The sequence below is a fragment of the Alternaria burnsii genome (genome assembly GCF_013036055.1).
Source record: "Alternaria burnsii strain CBS107.38 chromosome Unknown 715, whole genome shotgun sequence".
NCBI lineage: Eukaryota > Fungi > Ascomycota > Dothideomycetes > Pleosporales > Pleosporaceae > Alternaria > Alternaria burnsii.
In genome coordinates, this window is record NW_024066116.1 from 291691 (window position 1) to 311911 (window position 20221).

A 20221-nucleotide genomic window follows, 5' to 3' on the forward strand; every position below is an offset into this window, starting at 1 on the left:
TATCAACTCAGCTTGATGGTGTGAGGTTCAAGCAGTTACATGATATGTATGCGAATAGAACAGGACTGGAAAAAAAAGGGAGGGAGGCTGACAGTGAGAGATGTCGGAGGTGTTGAAGGGTCAATAGATCTGGGGTGTGGAGATCGCCCCCCATGGACCGCGGAATCTCAATATGCTTCGGTGGGAGGCAGCCAATGGCAGATAGTGGTGGCGCAGCGCCTTCCGGCTAGAGGCCGACAAGGCTTCAAATGTTCAAGACTAAGCCGCACGGGCACCGGATTGGGCACATTCTGCGCAAAGACATAATCATCTTATGGATTATCTACGTCTTCAAGATTCGAGCACTTACATTAAACCTGGATAAAGCTAGAGCTATCCAGACTATTTTCTTATGTGAGCATCATATGAACATGGGTATCAGGCTATCTCACGGGCAGTAGGACAAGCGACTCCTCCACTTCAATTGGGCTCTTATGGATCGCAGCCATCGAGACTCGCAAGGTAATCAGAATTATGTCTGACGAGACCCCGAAGAGAAGATCTTGAAACAAAGCTCTTCACAAGCCATCTTCGCGATTGATGGACCATTTTTGACATCAAGAGAGAGACATCATACCCGTGGCAGAGTTCAGCAAATGCGGCCTTCATAGTCATCAAGCCTGCTAAAAACAAAGAAGTTTCAAAAAAAAAGTAGAATTATACTAAGGACAAGCCAGGCCATGTCTTTCGTGTGACTAGTCGATTTTTGCGAGAAAAACCTCTCGAGGCGCGCCTCGTGAAGCGTTCTGGTCCTCGACGCGTCGGGTGCATGGCTGGAGTTACAGTTCAAGAAGCTGGGTGCTGGACAAGTGTCCAACAGCGTACAGGAATAACCGTTCTTCTTTACAAAGCAGCGAGCAATCCAACCATGGCAACTCCAAGACCGATTCCAGCACCTGCAGTCTGGTAGGGCGCTGCACCGGTGCTGCCTGCCGCGGATGCTGAAGCAGTCATGGAAGTGCTTCCTGAGGCGGCACTTCCTGAGGCGGTCATGGAGGCACTTCCTGAAGAGGTCATAGAGGCACTTCCCGAGGAGGTCATAGAAGCGCTGGAGGAGTTGCCCGCAGAAGGCGTTGCGCTGCCAGACGGGCACGAGGGTTGCGTGTTAACATCGACATTCTGGAGGTTGCACAGTTGGACGGCGAATTGAGTGGTTGCTGTGAAACTTGTTAGCTGGCACAGACTGTGAGATAGTTAGTGACGTACATTGGATATCCGCCTGCGAGCATGTAGCAAATACGCAGCAAGATACATCGTTGATTACACTGCTACCGCAAATGCATGCAATGTCGGCAACACCACAGCTGCCTAGGTTGCCACCGAAGCATTGTTGCTGCGTCCTCTTTAGCTATCATTCGGTAGTAGTCATTGTCAATTACTCACAGCACATTGCGGGATCTGGTCAAGAAGGCCTTGGGCCAGAGCTGTAGAGCTGAATGCAGCAACTGCGGCGATGATGGAGAAGCGCATATTGGCAAACGTTTATTACACGGAAGCGGCTGTAGAATGAGGGTACCGAAAGAAATAAGTATTGGACTTCTGGGACAAGATGGAACGATCGAGGGGAGGCTCGGTTTTTGAAGTTATCCGCGGACCTGTGGCAGCACCCTGAGAGAGACCCAGACTTACAATGGCTGGCTGGATCATCCTTAGGTTCTAGTTGATTGGCTGCTCGTTCCACCGTTCGACCTCCGGATTGGCAGGGCTGTCAACATTCAAGCTGATCTAGTGTGCACGTCCCCATGGCAGGCCCGTGTCACCCCCAGATAGCAATTAAGTTGTCGATCGGCTTACTTGCTGACAAGACTCCTGATTGGTAGTGGCGTACGCGAAAGCGGCATGAAGAAACAACCCGCTACATTTTGTTTATAACCGAGAACGGTCCGTTTGAACACAAGTCAATAGCGCGTCGTCAAGTGTAAGACTGCAACAAAGTGATGTTAGGGAAGCTGATAACTCGAGAACCGCAGGATGCGACAAAGTTTAGGTAGTCACCCTCGCAGAACAATGTGAAACCGCGTAGATCACCCCGCCACGTGTAACGCGAACTTTAAATATCTACTTGTACTTTGCACTCCTTCTGCGCCACCAATATTTTATAGCATTCAATAAAGATGTACCGAACTGCACGCCGAGAACCTAGGCACTGCAAGGGCACCTGATTACCGGAAGCCCGCAAGTCAACACTTTGTGAGCTGACGAGGGGGACAGAGCGTTCGCCGCAGAAGCTTCAATCGCCGACAGCCTCTCCTGCAAGAACTGCCTTCAAAACTTCAGTCGCGAGTGCGTTAGCAAATGGACAACAACAAGAGCGACGCAGCACATTTAGAAGGTTGCCTAGGATCTCAACAGCAACAGCAAAACCATGAGATCTTGATGCTAGCAAAACCGGCCTGGGCAAGGCTTGGAGGCCGAAGCTTTCGGAGAAATAGAAGATGGCCATAATTAAGATTGCGATTGAAGATCATAACCATCGCGAAAGGGAGAGCAAAACACACGGGAGACTGTGCTTGCGCTGTGAATTGGCATACCAGTTGCGCTGGTGAGAATTGATCGGTGGGGCGACCGTGCCATGCAAAGCACCAATGAAATTGCTTCGGACACCGGCGGCTGACATTTTTCGAACACCAAAGCCTTGCGTTTCACGCACGCACAATCTTACCGGCTGTTCGGTCGTCCGCACTTCTGATTTCCCCACGCATCTCAGCGATGGGAGGTTTCGTGAGGAAAGTTTCGTCAGCGGGCAGCAAGGCAGTGTCGCGAAAGCATGCCGCAAAAATAAAGCACCAACGCCTCGCTGTCTACGCAGCGTCAACTCCCACTACAACCACGGCACCACGCCGAGTGATACGAAACCATGGTACCCAAGACGACCCCAAGCGAGATGAGACCGAAGTCATCTAACCAGACCGTTTGCCAGGGGACAAACCGACGACTGTTGCCCTACAAACCAGGCTTCCAGATGACCCAAAGGTACAGTCTCCGCTTTTATCGTCGATTTGTTCGCTTGGCCCACCCATACCCAAAGCGATCATCAACACTGCGACAAAGAATATGCTCAGTTCCGGTGGCAGAATTGACCTAAGCATTGCCGGCGCCGAGTCCGCTATTGGCTGGGTTTTCACGAAGTCACCCTGCGCTACAGCATTGCAGATGCAGGCAAAATACGGCATTACGCTCGCTTTTGGCGCCTTCGACCATCTTGTCGAACACAATGAATTGTTTGAACAAATGGATGTTTGCATTCTCAATATGGCATTATTCAAGAACTGACTCCAGGTTCGAAAGAGCATATAGATGCATGAACCGATCTTGCGTGTTCAGTACTAACTAGCATGAACAGTTCAAGGCACTCTTTCATACTTCCAAGCGGCGATGGTGCATTTCTAATTCTGTTCTTGCGAAAGAAGGCTTCCCGCCTGCCCTGGTTGATGAAATCGAAACGGTCGACGGCCTCATCGAGCGCACGGAAATGATCAGTGGTCATGTCTTCAAGAACAAGCTGTTATGTGCAGAAGCCTTGCAGGCAACTCTACCCGACTGCCTCCTTCGCGTCGCGGGTGTTGTCCATCGCGTCGATAAGAACCAGGCTCTCTCATTAGTCGGAGACGCTGCCATGGACGCGGTATTGGCCAAGATGTTTTACCAGGCGCGTGACTACCGCGGTAATCTCACACTATATCTTCCAACCTGTCCCAACGCTGATGATCGTAGGCAAGCGTCACCTCCTTTCAGCTTGGACTGATATGAAGCACAATTTGGTCAGCAATACGGAACTCGCTGATCGTGGCCTCAGGCTCGGGCTGGATCAAGTCATAATCCGCGGCTGGGCAAGATCGGGCAGGGGGGTGGTTCGAAACACGGTGGCAGATACCCTCGAGGCCATTATTGGAGCCATTTACATGGACGGCGAAGATCATTCAAGTGAGGTTGTTGCCCACGCACTTCAGCACATGGGATTCTTCGACCACCCTTTACTCGCCGGATCATCCGTTGTCCAGCCCATGCTACCATGCTCGCCTGATTCTTCTCTAGACAAGTTTTGTAAGATTGACGACACTGTGCCAGAGAAGATGAGCAAGCCCAGAGGCTCTCTGGATAATTCCAAGGATGAGGATAATCTTGAATCTTCCCGTAGGGAAGTTCTAGAAAGTACACTGAAAAGACTAGATGCTATATATGCTTCAAGCAAAGGGCCAAGGAAAGCTATTCTAGATGAGCTATACGGAGGAAGCCAGCCACAACAGACTCAGCAAGCACTAAAAAGTCGTTCAAGCAATGAGGATGTGCGCAGGGAGACATACCGCGATGCCGGCATTGGGAATATCGTCACAGTCACAACGACCACGACCACGACCACGACCACGACAACAACCACTACGACCCGCCCAGGCGGTTCTACCACCGTAGAGCAGCCTCCGCAAGAAGGAACTTAAAAGCCCCGTTACATCAAGAGCTAATCGAATCACCCGCTTTCATCTTCCATTACCATCTACAACCCGGATGTCTTTGATATACATTGAAAGCGCCATCTGTTTCGACGAGAGTTCAAAAGAGCTGTATCGCCACTTCTTGCGAATCACGCCGATGTTCTTTTTGCCGCTTATCCTGAAATCTCCAAGCTTCTTAGTTGGTTATGACCGTACTTCCCTGTGCTACATCACAAACCCTAGGGTTGCACTGTGGGAGAGGCTTTTGTTCTCATATCATGATGTCCATATCGGATGCTTGCGTCCATGGCACTTGGTATACACAAATCATCTTTTACCCCAATGTTGTTGTTCTCTTCATCATTGCCATCAAGTTCTTTGCGTCCGCCATATTTTTGGATGATGAGTACCTTTGCATGTATGCTTTGTATGTATATCGAAGCCACATACTAACACGTGCGAATATCATCAAGAGGATGTATTGAGGTCTAATATCGATGTCTCTCAATAGTAAAAGGGTTCTGATGCGTTGCAAAACATATGCATGACTCCTGATCAGTAGATCAACACAGTATCATGGAAATAAGCTTATGAAGTGGATAGCAACAGTGGCATGACTTTGCGGCCGTATTCGCCATCGACGCGACATGGGTGCTCAGTCTCTCTTGCATTCACCTCAACGGAGCGCCTATTGTCAACGATTTCACGTTATGAAATCGACGCGACGTGATGATTTCACCACAACGTTCCACTAACCACCCAGAGATACTTCACAATGTCGCGTAACTTCTCAGCACTTAAAGATTTGCTTCCAGACTCGTACGGCAGCACCGCCCATGGCAACCATGCCAAATACGTGACCGAAACAGCAACAATACACAACCAACTACGATATGTCTCAACACACTCAGGATCCAAGCCGTCTTGCGAAGATTCACGACCTAAATTTAGACCTGTTCTTCAACACTGTCGACCTGAAGGAGAGTGATCTTGGGGTAGAAAATGGGCTACTGGGTAAAGACGACCTCAATATTCTAGTTGCAACTGTACACGCGCAGGATGCTATACTGGATGGCTTTGATCCCAACAACATAGACTACGAGAACATCAACGCTGACATCTCATACTCTGCAGACCTAAAGTATGTACTCGAAGACCGAGATATCATGGCGCAACAGCAACAGCCGCATTCTCAGCAAAGGCATGATTCACATAACCAAGCACAGTTTACGTATACGAATCGCATAGTTGATGCACGGTGGCAAGATTCTTGTTCCGCTGATAGCGCTAGAATCTCCCAACCTGGTCAACAGTGGCGTCCAGAGTCTCACCCGCCACAAGCACCTCTGCGCGTCTTACAACGATCGTATGCGTCACAGCCCGTGCAGCTGTCTCATGCTCAGGCACAAACACCGTGGTTGCAGCACGATTCAGTGCCACAGGGCCGACACATGCAGGATATAAACCAACAGCAGTACGCCGCACATCAATACACAACGTCGGCATTATCAGAGAAAGCTTCCACAGAACCACTAGGTGGGCTTTACTATCCTAGTCTAGGAACTTATTCAGCAGTCCCATCGTCCGTAATGGCTACCGAATTGAAAGCTTCTAAGAAGTCGAGTGGCGATTGGACGCAGAAGGAACCAGCTGCAACACGAAAAGCACAATCTCCTGCTCAAGCACAAGTATCAGCACAAACGACTCAACCAGTCGCCGCAGCTGTACCGTCAGCCATAGGATTCAAACGCTTTGCGGAGGCTAAGCAAGCGGCAGTCACCCGCGTGATTCTCCACAACTACACTCCCCCAGTCAACGACTCTAGCTTACCCAAGGATGATGATGATGCAACCCGCAAGGTCTGTATTCGTCAGATGTACGACGCCTACGTCGATATAACCCAATGCATCGACCGCGCCACCGTTGCCAACTTCGATTCGCATTTTGCCACTCTCTCATCTAATCCGCCTACATCCCCTATCACACCTGTCATGATCTCTACCATCTGTTGGCATCTACTCACCATCGCTATCGAGCTTCATACTTGCGGTCCTGTGTCTCTCAACATCTATGACCCAGCAAAGCTCAAGAACATATACACGCACCGGAGCTTGACGTTCGAAGCGCGTATCGACGCGGTGTGTGAACTGTTGAAGCTGAGTAAGGCTAGATGTGCGAGGCTACTCAAACTTGATGGCTTGGACATGGTTGTTGCGAATGCGCCAATGTTGTGTAGACAAACGAAGGCTAATCATTTCTCGAATGGCCATAGACAAAGTTACCTGGCTGCTGGAAATGATGCTGTCGCTGGCAAGAAGAGAGATGCTTCGGAGATGAACAGCGATGAAGTGGAGAAGACTGATGCTGGTGAGTCGAACGAGTAGTAGGCAGTGGATTGATGGACAGGATGAGTGTGGTGTGGTGGTTCCTTTCGAATCTAGTGTGTTTATATGTTCGTAATGGATGACATGACCCCTGTCTTACGATGAAATTGTTCGTTCTTTGCGCAGCTACGTCTCTTGCATACTAATGTCCGTACTTCATGAGTTTATTGATGGCCTTTTCTTCTTGGATAAGAGCGGCATGCATAGTTGGTGACGATGGATGCAGTATCCACCGGATATCAGATTGACACTATTGACCTGCACCACTATCGTGCGCGATGTCTTACCTTGAGGGAGACGACTTGGTTCATCATACGATCTTGAATCCTTGCTAGTTTCGCACATGTCTAATGTTCTAACAGTGAAAATGGTGCTACAAATCCGCAGATCGAGGTTAGTGAATTCGCAATACATTTCGCTCTTCTACTTCGCTCGACTGCGCGATGGTTCCTTCTGCCGATGTTCTGGAGCGTGCATTCACAGCACTTCTTGCATCCATTAAACGATCCCCCACCTTCTGCTTTAGGTACCGTCGCCATTCATCGCTCAAGAACGCAACTCAGCCCTAGTCAACAGTATCACCGTAGCTGACAAGAACACACGTACAGCTCTGAGAATGGTATACCCAGAACAGTGGCAGCAACAGGATGAATGGGCCCGTCAGTATGCACCCCAGGTATCTCTAGAACAGCAGCAGCAATCACAGCAACCGCACAGTACATTCACTTATCAACATCCGCCCCAAATATTTCCAGTACAACAGCCACAACAGCAGCACAACGCATGGGGTGATCATTTTACTCCAAGCCCTCACAATACGGGAACAAGCGCCGCATGGGCTTGTCAGTACGGACCACATGTAATTCCAGAGCAGCACCGGCCAAACTCTTGGGGTCATCAGTATGCACCACATGTATCCACAGAGCAGCAGCAGCAACCACGTGCAGTACGTGGTTCGTATGCACAACAACACTCTCCCAACATGGGTGTAAATACTCCTATCCCCAGTCCAGCGACCTATGGCAACAACCACTTCTACGGAGAAACCTATCTCAACCTGATCCCGCAATATAGCTTCTTTAACGGTCAGATGGTATCAAATATGCCCGCGACGGTCACACCTCAACAACAACAACACAACATTACTCAGCAGAATATCGTCGCAGCACCACCTGCTGATCAAGGCTTGACAGCGCCTGCACAGTGCCCTCACCCGTCCGACATAGTCAATTCCCTTAGTCAAGCAATGGCTACCATGCCGCAGCAGAACTGGCACTGTCCCAAAGATGATACAACACTTCCAGCAACAGACGAAGACCGTGAGCAGTGGGTTCAAATGCTTCTCAACGCCATGAACAATCTTGATGGTATCGAAGGCAACCAAGGCCAAAAGAACCAGAACTCGTTGCAGAAGCGTTGGCGTGGGCCTTTAACAGGGCCTGATTACTACCTGCCTGCAGACAAGTTGATTCTCTGCTGGACAATAGAAGATCTGGCAGAGCGTTTGCACCGCTTAGGGCCTTCCGTATTCCATTCGTTCGACGCCAATTTCTGGCACCAGGCTGCAAGAACACGCAACTGGACTTTTGAGGATCGTATGACGTGGATCATAAAATTACTTAGGGTGTCGAAGACCAGATGCGATAGCTTGTTGGGTGGAAGCGGCCTGCAGGGTATTGTCGCCAACCCAGCTGAGAAACTTGATGCTACCAGAGCACAGGCAAAACAGAACGAGAAGCGTAGTGAGACTCTGAAACTTGGCCGCGTGATCAAGAAGCAGGAGACTGATCGAGTAACTAAGAGGCAGAAGGAGGGCGAATGATGGCATCACCACGGTAATATCCATGGGAGAACGTAGGATTCTGCTCGACATCATAGCTTGGTGGTCGCGTAGTTGATCGATCATGTCTGATACAATCGGCTAATCCTGCGAGTAGCGGACTTATCCTCTGGTGACCATTCTCTACGTCGTAGCAACTAATGATCACCTTTCCTCTTTGAACGTACGCCAGTGAAGTAGATCGAGTGGTGATCTCAGCAGACGGGTATTGTCGAAGTGATTCTCACGCCACCATCGGGAGTTTACACTCAATCGCGGTCATGTAGTCATCATATACTGTTCAACACGTTCAGCTCCTCCATCAAAACCCCGTTTCCACGACGCCAACGCTTGTCTTGCTCGTATCCAGTCTAAAAGATATCGCCCAGAAGAAATGTTCCCGGAACGCACCCAAGGGGTAATTCAGCGATCCGCATCCGCAGATTCGCGGCCGCGGTTAGAAGTAGTTGCCACATCCAAACAGCCGCATATGCAGGGCCAGCAGCTACCGGGTGGAATCGCAAGACGTGTGATTGGTGTCGCTGTAAAGTCCGCGTTCGGCATTTTCGCCTTCCCCATACCCCGGTTGCGCCTAGATTCTTGGTGAGCTAGAGTGCTAGATACCATGCGAAAGTGGGTTATCAATTGTAGCGCAAAAGCATCCAGCCGTTTCAAAACCAGCCACACCCTTATCTTTTCAGCAACTTGGCAAATGTAGGTTCTCCGGTGAAGATGGGTTCGTGGCTTGCATCCGTTCAAGCACTGTAAATCTTCCCGCTAGGGTAGCGGTAGCTCATACCAGATTCAACCATGGCGAAGGATGATTTCAGGCACAACCTCGGCGTGTGCAGCCAAGGACTCGGGACTGAAACCACATGTCGTGAAGAAAAAAGGCCACGATACCTCCACGGGCGCACGCCTTACCTCAGGCCACAAGTGTGGATACAATATTATGCAATTATTATCACACCCAAGAGTACTCACGAGTAAGTGTCCTCCGGTCGGCGTTTGGAATCGGAGTCTTGGTGGTGTGTAGGATTTAGCGAGGGACACGGGGGCGCGCCCTCCCTCATCCAAACGTTATCGCCCTTGCCGTCCCCACATTCATCAACCATACATCCAATCCTTACCGTTCCCCAATCCAAATCTGGTCTATTTGCGCACCGGCAGGGATAGGTCAGGTCATTTTAACAGACAGACTTATACCGCCAAGGCCTCTTTGTCTCCGCTCACTTTCACAGTGTTGTGCAGGCTTGCTTTTCACCTAGCCGCGTGCGCGAAACACTCCGCCAACCCTAGGGACCGCAAGCCGAACCATCGGGCCTTGCACCAATAATTAGTCTGCTGATAACGCAAAAGCATCCCCAGATCAACAGGTCGACCGTATCTATTTTTGATGATTGTAAGCAATAGCTGGTGTTGTGCGCTAGGACGTCGTCACACGTCGCGATGAACAAAGGATGGGTGTCGAAAGAAGCCCACTCAAGGAAGCTCGGCTGACGATGAAGAATCTTGGCTATCGTATGTGCCGTCTTTCCTCTTGGCTTACAACGAGGCGACGAAAGCTTCGGTAGCCGCGGCGGCATAACTCTTCACTGCGGGGTCAGTCGCCAAGTTTTGTGGCTGCCTCACTGGCTTAAAGCTTCTTTGCGAGCAAGTCGCGCGAGAAGCTTCTCCAGCGCTTACCGGAGCTTGGTCGGACACAAGCAAAGAACGGTTTTCGGTGTTACTACACACCAATGCGTTTATGATGGTGTGGTTGCATAGATATGTGGTTGGAAAGTTACCACGTTGCGGGAATTTCGAAAAGCACACCCCGTGGGGAAAATGTCAACGGCGTCGTAGGATCGTCACACCCACTTCTTTCCTCCGCTCTGAGAGAACGCACTGATACGTCCGATCCGACCCCGGAACATGTTCTGTTTTGTCACTCACGCTTTTGCGCTAGGATGGCCCACCGGAATGCTTAGTGTAAATTAGTGACCTTGGCATGCTGGAGATGGTTACATCCAGTGCGCATCCGTCCAACAACGACTGCATGGACGGACTTGGCAGGCTTGGCCCGCATCAAGACTCAGCGGGTGACTGGTATGGGCGTTTGTAGTATCGTTACGAGGCGACTCGATCAATCAGAAGCAAACGCAGGTATATATATGGCTGCCCCGTCTCCGATCTTGGAATCAGCAGTGTGATCGGACTTGCGCCTACATCCACAGGGCAGTCTACTTATCTTCTCATTGCCTTCAAGCTCGACTCAAGGTCTCTCCAACACCATGTCAAGCACCAACCGCCCCGCGGACCCATTGGCAAAGGGTATCATCCCTACCGCCAAACAGGGTCTCAAGGACCTGTTCACCTGGGACCAGCGTGTAGTCGTTCGTAATGACTACGGAGAAGAGCACTGCGAGTGGCAGAAGCCAGAGCCTCTCAAGAATCCTATCAGCCTGTTCGCTCAGCTTGGATGGAAGGATTGGCTATACTTCCTCGTCGGTTTCCTCGCATGGACTGCCGATGCCTTCGACTTTCACGCCTTGTCAATCCAGACAACCAAGCTTGCCGACTACTACGACACATCCAACACTGCCATCTCAACTGCCATCACTCTGACACTGCTTCTCCGCTCTGTCGGTGCTGCTATGTTCGGTGTAGCTGGTGACAAGTTTGGTCGCAAATGGCCCATGGTTCTCAACATGATCATCTTGGGTCTTCTCCAGGTTGCTACCATTTACGCTGGTACTTTCCAGCAATTCTTGGCCGTCAGGAGTCTTTTCGGTCTCTTCATGGGAGGTGTTTACGGAAACGCCATCTCCATGGCACTTGAGAACTGCCCGTAAGTAGACCTCAGCTCCGTTATTGGGTCGCAAATGCTAACATCTGCAGTGTCAACGCTCGTGGTCTCATGAGTGGTATCTTGCAGCAAGGTTACTCATTCGGTTACGTCCTTGCCGCGTGCGCCAACTTGGGTGTCGGTGGCGCAACTAACACCTGGAAGACGGTGTTCTGGGTCGGCGCCGGTTTCTCTATCGCAGTCGGTCTCATCCGCGTCCTCTTCCCTGAATCGAAGCAGTTCCTTGAGGCGAAGAAGGCTGGTCACCGAAAGGCGCCTGGTGCCTTCTGGGCCGAGACAAAGCAAATGCTTCGCAAGGAGTGGAAGATGTGTGTCTACTGCATCATCCTCATGACTTGGGTATGTTTAGCCACTGATTCTTGTACGCAAGATCCATTGTTAACATCAAATTAGTTCAACTACTACTCCCACACTAGCCAAGACAGCTACACCACCTTCATGAAGGAGCAGAAGCATCTCAGCCCCGCCGGTGCCACTCGCGCCTCTATTCTCATGAAGACTGGTGCCTGTGTTGGTGGTACTATCCTCGGATACACTTCGCAATGGTTCGGTCGTCGCCGCATGATCGTCTGCGCTGCTCTCATCTCCGGTTGCCTCATCCCTGCCTGGATTCTCCCCACTACCGAGGGTGGTTTGTCTGCATCTGGTTTCATGATCCAGTTCTTCGTCCAGGGTGCCTGGGGAGTCATTCCCATCCACTTGAGCGAGCTGTCCCCACCTGCTTTCCGTTCTTCCTTCGTCGGTATCACCTACCAACTCGGAAACATGATTTCCTCGCCCTCTGCTCAGATCGTCAACGCCGTCGCTGAAGCCACTATGATCAACACAGCGAAGGGCGAGCAGTCGCCTGCTTACGGACCCGTCATGGGTGTTGCTACCGCGATCATCGCTATCGGTATCGCAGTCACCACCGCCATTGGTCCTGAGAAGAAGGGTCGTCACTTCGAGGAGGCTGGTCCTATTGGCGCCAACATCGAGCCTGTTAAGGATATCGAGTCTGGTAGCATTCACAGCGAGAAGGACGGTGCTAAGGCGGTTGAGGTCATTGACGGCTCCAACCACAACGAGAAGGCTTGAGCTTAGTGCTCGCCTGGATCTTGTCTGCAGTGCAGAAAGTTTATACGCGGCGCGAGCCGTTGGGTTGAACCCGAAATGATGATACCACACAGGTCACTGCGACCATGAGATATGATGAATGAATACGAACATTGAACAATAAACCTTTGCCACTTGCTCAGGCTTTCCTTGTGATGTCAATAACGATCACGCATTACCTTCCAATACCACAGAGCATGTCCAGCTTATTCCAGGTCACATGCTACCCCTTCTGCATACTCCGCGCGCTCCATAAAATCACGGAGCAGAGCCTCATAAAGCTCAGAATCTCCACACACCCACACCAACACTCATTCTCTCCGCACGTGCTCGTACCAAGATCACCAAGATCGCCCAGATCCGACTACTGCAATTGGGCGGACATTGGATGCCTTGTTTGGGGGCGCGAGTCATGTCGGAACAGCAATGGTCCGATCGTTGCATATGCCTGACTGGGTATACCGAAGGATGGGCGGGGCGCGACTGCAAGTGCGAGGATGAAGTGATGGGTGGCAGGTGTCGTTTGCACTTACCGGTACCATGTATCATTTGTGTTTGGTAGCGAGGACTTTGACGTTTGGAAAGGTGGTAGGTTTCGGTACGCATTAGTGGTGCGGCGGTTTGGCCGATGCTGGATTGATTCTGCTCGAGCCACACTCTGCGCCACACACTGGCTCATTAGCGCGGCTGGCACGCGCCGTCTGTGACCGGGAGCTCGCGCCCAAGAAGATAACACTCATGTCTGCTTTAATCCAGTGTATCTCCGTTTCATCGCCCACAAAATTACACGTTGATCATAATGACCATCTCTGATGAAACTCTCGACTGATAAGGCGCCGGAAGATACGCCGGCTAGAGGATGAAGCTGCAGCTGAAGCATTTGCGACCGCTTCTCAGCCTAGTTTTTGACACGCGATAACACATCCTACCTAGGGACTGGCCGCAATGTAACTTTCCAACCGCCACCTCGCAGCTTGAATTACAGGCGAGGCAAAAATGAACTCTGCTGTGCTGCGGCAAGTGGCGTCTGTGGTATTACTGCATGCAGCCAGTGAGCGGAGGGCGCGTTCTTACGCATCATGCAGTCGCGGGGTCAGGCAGATTCAGCCTTCAACACGCGCACACAGCTTGCAAAACACAGCCTCATCCCATCAGCAGGTTAAGACTACTACTCTACACTCCGTAAGTTCATGTACAATCACCTTCTCGAGGGGTACTCATTCTAGTGAGCGACGATTGTTCGTCGTATCTGAGTACAGTCGTACCAAAGCGCACAAACTCGCCTAAGAGGACACTGAAGGTAGTCGCATAGTATTTCCGTCTCACCAGCGTACTGACACACGATACAGCATCGGTCAACATTCCGGTCCCTATCTGAGCTTATAGGGAAATCGTCCCATGGAAGTGGCGGGCGTTGTCATAGGTGCTGTTGCACTTATAGGTGTCTTCGAAGATTGCGTCGAGCTATTCTCGCAGATCGGTGCGGCGAAATCCATGGGAAAGGATTACATACTACTTGCAACAAGGCTTGATCTTCAAAGAGCATTACTACTACAATGGGCGGAGCGTATGCACATCTACGACGAGGAAACATACGACGCACGACTGAATGAAGCTACTGTCGCATCTCTCATCTACAGGACCCTTGGGTGCATTCGCCAACTTCTCCAAGATGGCAACGTGTTGCAACAACGCTATGGTGTGAGAGCAGCGGAGGCATCTGAGACAACTGAGTCTTCGACGACTGTCAGCAATTCATTGATGGCTCGTATACGCGACATGTCACTTACTCTCCAATCCCGGCGCGATGCAAGGGAAAGCGAACTCGAACGAAGCAGGTACCCTCAAGACTCATCAGGCATCAATAGCCACGCGAAGCGATCTTGGTCTGATTACGTATCATCTCAGTCTGATCAGGCGGAGTCGTCGCACCGACGTCCGGACAACAATCTCCAGAACAAGCGACCGCGATACGATACGTACCGATCCCGGTTTGAACATCCCAGCCACAATTTGCACGACAATCGTCAAAGCAAATCCTCACTGTCCGGAAATATCAAATGGGTCATCAGGGATAAAGACCAATTTGACAGTCTTGTTCGAAAACTATCAGAACTCATTTCAGATATCGATAGACTTGTCCCACCACTTCGTGGTGGGACTACTCATACAATCCTGGCGCGCGATCTGCAGGATATGAGCAGCGTTCGCGAGCTCAGAAAGATAATGTACGCTTCCATAACCGACAACAGTGAGCTAGTCAACATTACCGAACAGGCTATCGACGCAGCTTGTACCAAACTAATCCTCGATCATCTTTGGTTTCGCTTGATCGATGATAGAAGAAACAATGTTGTTGAAGCTCATTCCAACACCCTTGAATGGGCTATTCGTCCACCTGCTTCCGATGTGGCTTGGGATGATCTGGGCGAGTGGTTGCGTTCTGGACCTGACATTTACTGGATACATGGCAAGCCCGGTAGCGGAAAATCCACGCTGATGGTGAGTAGAATGTACGCGCAAGTTGTAGATGAGGGCTATACTGACGTTGATATTTTGTCAGAAATTCTTGTTCCATCACCCTCAGGTTGTTTCTTTCCTGCAAGAATGGGCGGGAGAAAGGAAACTGACTGTAGCCTCGTTCTTCTTGTGGAACATCGGAGCTGTCGAGCAGAGCTCTCAAGAAGGACTCGCTCGAGGACTGTTACATCACGTTCTGAAGCAGAACCCAACGTTGACCCCTGAAGTATTGCCATACATGTGGCAGGAAGCGCAGAGTGGTGTTGTAGGCTTGAGACTCCCGTCGCACAGCGAAATGAAGACTGCGTTCCAGCAAATTGGCAATCAACAGACGAAAGGGGCTTTCGCTTTCTTCATTGATGGCCTAGACGAGTTTACCGGCAACCACCGAGATGGGATATCGTTCGTAAAAAGTTTCATCACCAGCGCAAACATCAAGATCATAGTATCAAGTCGACCTATCGATAGCTGTGTCGCAGCCTTCTCCTCAGCGCCCAAGCTTAAGCTTCAGGATCTCACAGAGCCAGACATCGAAAGATACATCAACGACGTCTTACGTTCGCACCCTTATGTCCGCCAAGCTAAATGTGTGAGCGATGCAACCCTGGAAGGGCTGGTGGAAGATATACAGAGCAAAGCGAGCGGTGTGTTTTTGTGGGTTGTTCTTGCATGCCGCACTCTTACGGAGGGGTTCGAGGCGTACGACGATGCTGACGAACTTCGTCGTCGTGTTGATGAATTACCACCAGAACTCGAACAACTCTTTCGTCACATACTCAACGGCCTTCCCACTCGCTTCATTCAGCAGTCTGCGAAACTACTACGAGTATGCTACACCAGTCGAAAGCTGCATTTCGAGAACAGGATACCAGCTTTCCGGTTAGCTTGGGCGCACGAGAAGGACATGAAAACTGACGCAATGGGAGAGTTCATCCCAGATTCTCTTAACGAACGGAAAGCAAGAAGTGCCATGCTCAAAGGTCGCCTGCGAAGTCGATGCAGGGGACTCTTAGAGGTCACAACAAAGGACTATGATCTCGTCAATGGTCCTTTCGTGGTCTTCATGCATCGTACAGTGTTCGAATTCCTTTGCACTCCGGGTGTGTGGGAAATGGAATGCTTGCGAATTGACGACCACGAGTTTGACGCCACCACTGTATTGGCATACATGGTCTGCTATTTGTTGTGTGCTCAGAAGACGACTTTCCACGAAGGCAAAAATGTGATTTATACAGCCTTTCTTTATATGCAGGAAATCGAGGCAACATCGATACCGACACTAGGACGCCTACTCAACCGCTTCGCCTATGCGCTCATGCAGCCAGTAAGCGACATACAGATACCCTCCACCCGACCTGGCTTTGCTCCCGCTGTGGATGAATCCGCTCTTCTGTTGGCTATAGAACTTGATTTAGTCGCGTTCGTTGAAAGCCATGATCTGCGTGATCTGCGTAAGATAGTCACGCTACGGAAGCTGCACAACCAAGATGCGAGTACGCAATGGAGTCTTCTATATCACGCCTTGAAGAAGCCTATGTTGTTTAAAAGGCTCGCTACCCCGCACGGTTACCCATATTCGTCTGATATGATCAACATTCTGCTCCAAGCTGGATGCAATCCGAACGAACGTATCGCAGTATCTGGGACAGATAAGAAAACTTGTTGGGAGATTTGGATGGAATCTGGGTGCATGGTCACGTTTGAACGTACCCCCGAAATTCGAAGCGCCGAAATAACGATGTTGATGATTCGTGGCGGTGCACTTGTTAGGGGTACTCACTTCGATGGTGAACAAGATAAGCTAAAGTCGCTACTACAGACAGTGGGGGATCCACAGAGTGCCGCGAAAAGGATAGAGGATCTACAGGATCGCAGGAAGTGGATAGCACTCTGCAACGAGATTGCAGAAGCAGTGGCGCCAATGCTTTCATAAACGCAGTGTATAGCGGCCTTGTCATTCAAAAGCTTTCCCGATCCCTGGTTAGTGTAAGCATCTACCACACCACATATTGACTCCAGTATGATTTGTACTTCCCTATCTATCCAACACCAACCTCCTGTCCTTGATTACATACGACCTATATCCAATCACCCCCCACGTTGACCACTATCATCACATTCCCACCCCCCGAGCCTTCCGTGCTCAAAGACAAAGGTTGTTACGGGTACTCCGAGGTTACGATGACATTGATCCGTATTGGTGCAGATCTGTCATACCGTTATACGGTCCTAACAGAACTCTGTAACACGTGGTCGAACAAATTGGCGATGCAGGAGGCTACAGGGGAAAAGAAGCTAGGACGGCTTTTGAGTGATATTGAACGGGCAGTTGCGCCAAGTCAAGAGCATGAACCCGACAGGGAAGGAGGCTGCCGGTAGTTGTCGTTGACAGGTAAGAGGTTCGGCGTCAGCTACGATCACATGGTACATCTATTGACTCCTTGTAACACAGGAATCATGAGCCATGTACACTTTCCGCAATGTATAGTATGCCCGTAAGTGACTTCTACTAACATCAAAAATCAACCATGATACCCAGGCTGCCTGCCCACGTTGCCAGTCGGCTTCCACACTAGAGGAAGGAAGGTTATGAGGGTTTGCTGCTTTTACGATCAACGAATCTAACTGTAAGAAGGTACCATCTCATGTATTGTTACTGGTGCTTACCGCACCCACTAGTGTATTGCCCATATAAAAACACCTCCATTCAATCCTGAACACTTCTACTCCACTACTCACTTCCAACCTCAAAGGTTGTACCATTTCATTGCTACTCACATCCACCACTCATCTCGCAATCTTCTCAGCACTCTTCTCATATCTACCTCCACCATTGTACCACTGTTCTCTTTGCCAAAGCTCTCCTGGGACCAGAACCCGCAAGCATATTGCAGTCACCTGGTGGAACAAACTCTCGACATGCTCCCTCATTACAACAAAGACTGTATCGACGACAACGTCACGTCCTCTCCAATCCTCGAACCCTCTCGCCCCGAACAACACATTCGCTACCAGTTCGGCTATGCATGTTCATGAAATCATCACGATTGAATCCCAAGCCAGAACCATGCTATCCAACAGCGTGCCATGGCGAATGCGCACGTTGTCTATCTTAAGCCACTATAGCGATCAGGTACATATCCCCACGGCCTCAGGCTCTAGCAAAATAACTTACAAGCACCAGTACCGGCAGCAAGCCTAGACTTGGTCATCGTTTGCAAGAACCTGCGCAAGCTCGACATGACCTTCCTGTCGACAAGGTGAGCATATGTAACGATTCCACAAATCGCGTCCCCTTCCTGAGGTTATTAATTGCTTCGAATTGGAGACAATTTCCGACTGTAGTAGCCTGGAGGGGGTGTATATTGACGGCATATACGTCCGACCATCGCTATACGATACGATTGAACCCTAACCTTTACTTCCCGCCGAACGTCATCCCCAATGGCGTACCTCGTCTTCGAACAGATATCTGGTATCGATCATCTCTTCAAGAGCCAGCACGAAGCTATGCGCTGCATCGAACAGTGTGTTTCTGAGTCCCAAGGTATGCGAAGCGTACTCACTCAAAGCGGAAAGATACTATACGCTGCGCGTTATTCACATCAATGTGTCAATGAGCAATGCCGCTTATTCATTCCGAAGAGCTGTGTGGGAAACGATCATCTATACGATGCGACAATGATCGAGTTCATTGCCATTGCCGGAGCTGCTACCTCCGCTACGGCCTGGGTCTATGAGCTAAAATTCCACGATTTCCTCGATCTACCACCCGAGCTACGCCTCAATGTTTGTACCCATTCTCTATCCATGGTCGCACGCTGCGGATGCGGAACCAACACCGATTCGATCGGCATGATTCGAACAAGATACCGCATCGAGATTACAACAAAGACCTGTAACCACAATCTTACGAAGATCATGGACGTCTATCAGTTCCTGTTTTACCTGTGGCTGCTTTTCGCAGACGTCGCCATCGCTATCGCCATCGCTATCGCCATCGCCAACATCCCGGTCGCCAACTTATCGTTGTCGAGATCGAGATCGATGTCGCATCTTCTGATACCATCCAACGTGGTATACATCACGGACTATCCCAGCACATATCCGCAGTGGCATACAAGGAAAGGATGATGAACACATACTTCGGGCTCGAAACCGCCTTCACGACGGATCAGATGATGGCTATCCTCGCGCCCCTACACCCTACACAAAGCCAGGAGTTGCTCCTTGAAACTCTAGTTCGTTGCAATGGTTCTATTGAACAAGCGAAAGAAGTCATCGCAGAAGAGGCCCACGCAAACGCCCCCAGAGTCTGTGTTGATCTCACTCTCTCTTCGCCGGTCATCAAACCAGAGAACATCGACAACAGCTGAGAGGCCAGACGCTCCGCCCGCCTGAAGGTCTCGGTGATTGCTCTTCACCATACCTTACCATGTTTCTTCACGCTTTCTCGGACTGCACTGTGGGACCTTCAAATTCGCAAGAATAAGGACGAGGCCTACTCAAACATGATCCGGCATTTTTGCCCAAATCAGCCCCCTGTTGGGGTCTACCGCTACCGTCATGTGACTACCTTGGGGGTACAAGAGGCCCTTTCCATTGGTAGTTAGCTCCTTAGCTTATACAATACATTCTGATACCCCCCATATTCCGCCAGCAACCTTCGTGGAGACTTCCTGAAGATCGTCCGAATCGATAACGATTTCGATCAGCGCAACCCCTCTTAAGGACGTCAGATTCACACAATGCCAACAAGTTCTCGTCAAATATGCTCGAGATGCTCTGAATGAGCACGAGCTTTCGAGCGCGAGCTAGCCTGTATGCATTACCACCACTGCGGTCATAGTACCTCGTACCAACACGGCGCCATTGGAGAGCTGTACAATGGTCGAAGCGGCACTGCCGTGCAACGACAAATGTGAAAAGTAGACCGCTCACCCCGTCGACCACCTTTAGTCTTCCTCGCCAGACGTGTCTCAATTTTTACTCCGAATCCGCATCCTGAGAACAGCGTCTTCAGCGAAGGTACTCCAAGTTTTCAGCAGCTGCAATGTCGTCACTCGCGGTACCTCTGCAAAAGATC

The 20221-nt window shown here is 50.4% G+C and overlaps 6 protein-coding genes across 6 annotated transcripts; 5 read left to right on the forward strand and 1 right to left on the reverse strand.

The window, feature by feature from the left end:
• Positions 1-882: 882 nt before the first annotated feature.
• Positions 883-1509, reverse strand: GT037_007239 (uncharacterized protein; the record flags this gene model as incomplete). The annotated part of the gene is made up of 3 exons (XM_038932286.1): positions 883-1196; positions 1246-1372; positions 1423-1509. 3 exons carry the CDS (start codon positions 1507-1509, stop codon positions 883-885), a joined length of 528 nt encoding a protein of 175 aa, XP_038784774.1.
• A 1584-nt stretch (positions 1510-3093) lies between these two features.
• GT037_007240 (ribonuclease) lies at positions 3094-4475 on the forward strand (the record flags this gene model as incomplete). Its single annotated transcript, XM_038932287.1, has 3 exons — positions 3094-3276; positions 3383-3704; positions 3754-4475. 3 exons carry the CDS (start codon positions 3094-3096, stop codon positions 4473-4475), a joined length of 1227 nt encoding a protein of 408 aa, XP_038784775.1.
• Positions 4476-5362: 887 nt separating this feature from the next.
• GT037_007241 (uncharacterized protein) lies at positions 5363-8675 on the forward strand (the record flags this gene model as incomplete). Its single annotated transcript, XM_038932288.1, has 4 exons — positions 5363-5700; positions 5761-6852; positions 7216-7246; positions 7380-8675. 4 exons carry the CDS (start codon positions 5363-5365, stop codon positions 8673-8675), a joined length of 2757 nt encoding a protein of 918 aa, XP_038784776.1.
• Positions 8676-10945: 2270 nt separating this feature from the next.
• Positions 10946-12597, forward strand: GT037_007242 (carboxylic acid transport protein; the record flags this gene model as incomplete). The annotated part of the gene is made up of 3 exons (XM_038932289.1): positions 10946-11502; positions 11553-11859; positions 11914-12597. The coding sequence occupies 3 exons, from the start codon at positions 10946-10948 to the stop codon at positions 12595-12597; spliced, it is 1548 nt and encodes a 515-aa protein (XP_038784777.1).
• A 1416-nt stretch (positions 12598-14013) lies between these two features.
• Positions 14014-17068, forward strand: GT037_007243 (uncharacterized protein; the record flags this gene model as incomplete). Its single annotated transcript, XM_038932290.1, has 2 exons — positions 14014-15117; positions 15179-17068. 2 exons carry the CDS (start codon positions 14014-14016, stop codon positions 17066-17068), a joined length of 2994 nt encoding a protein of 997 aa, XP_038784778.1.
• Positions 17069-18579: 1511 nt separating this feature from the next.
• On the forward strand, positions 18580-19511 carry GT037_007244 (uncharacterized protein; the record flags this gene model as incomplete). Its single annotated transcript, XM_038932291.1, has 2 exons — positions 18580-19149; positions 19173-19511. The coding sequence occupies 2 exons, from the start codon at positions 18580-18582 to the stop codon at positions 19509-19511; spliced, it is 909 nt and encodes a 302-aa protein (XP_038784779.1).
• Between the last annotated feature and the right edge of the window lie 710 nt (positions 19512-20221).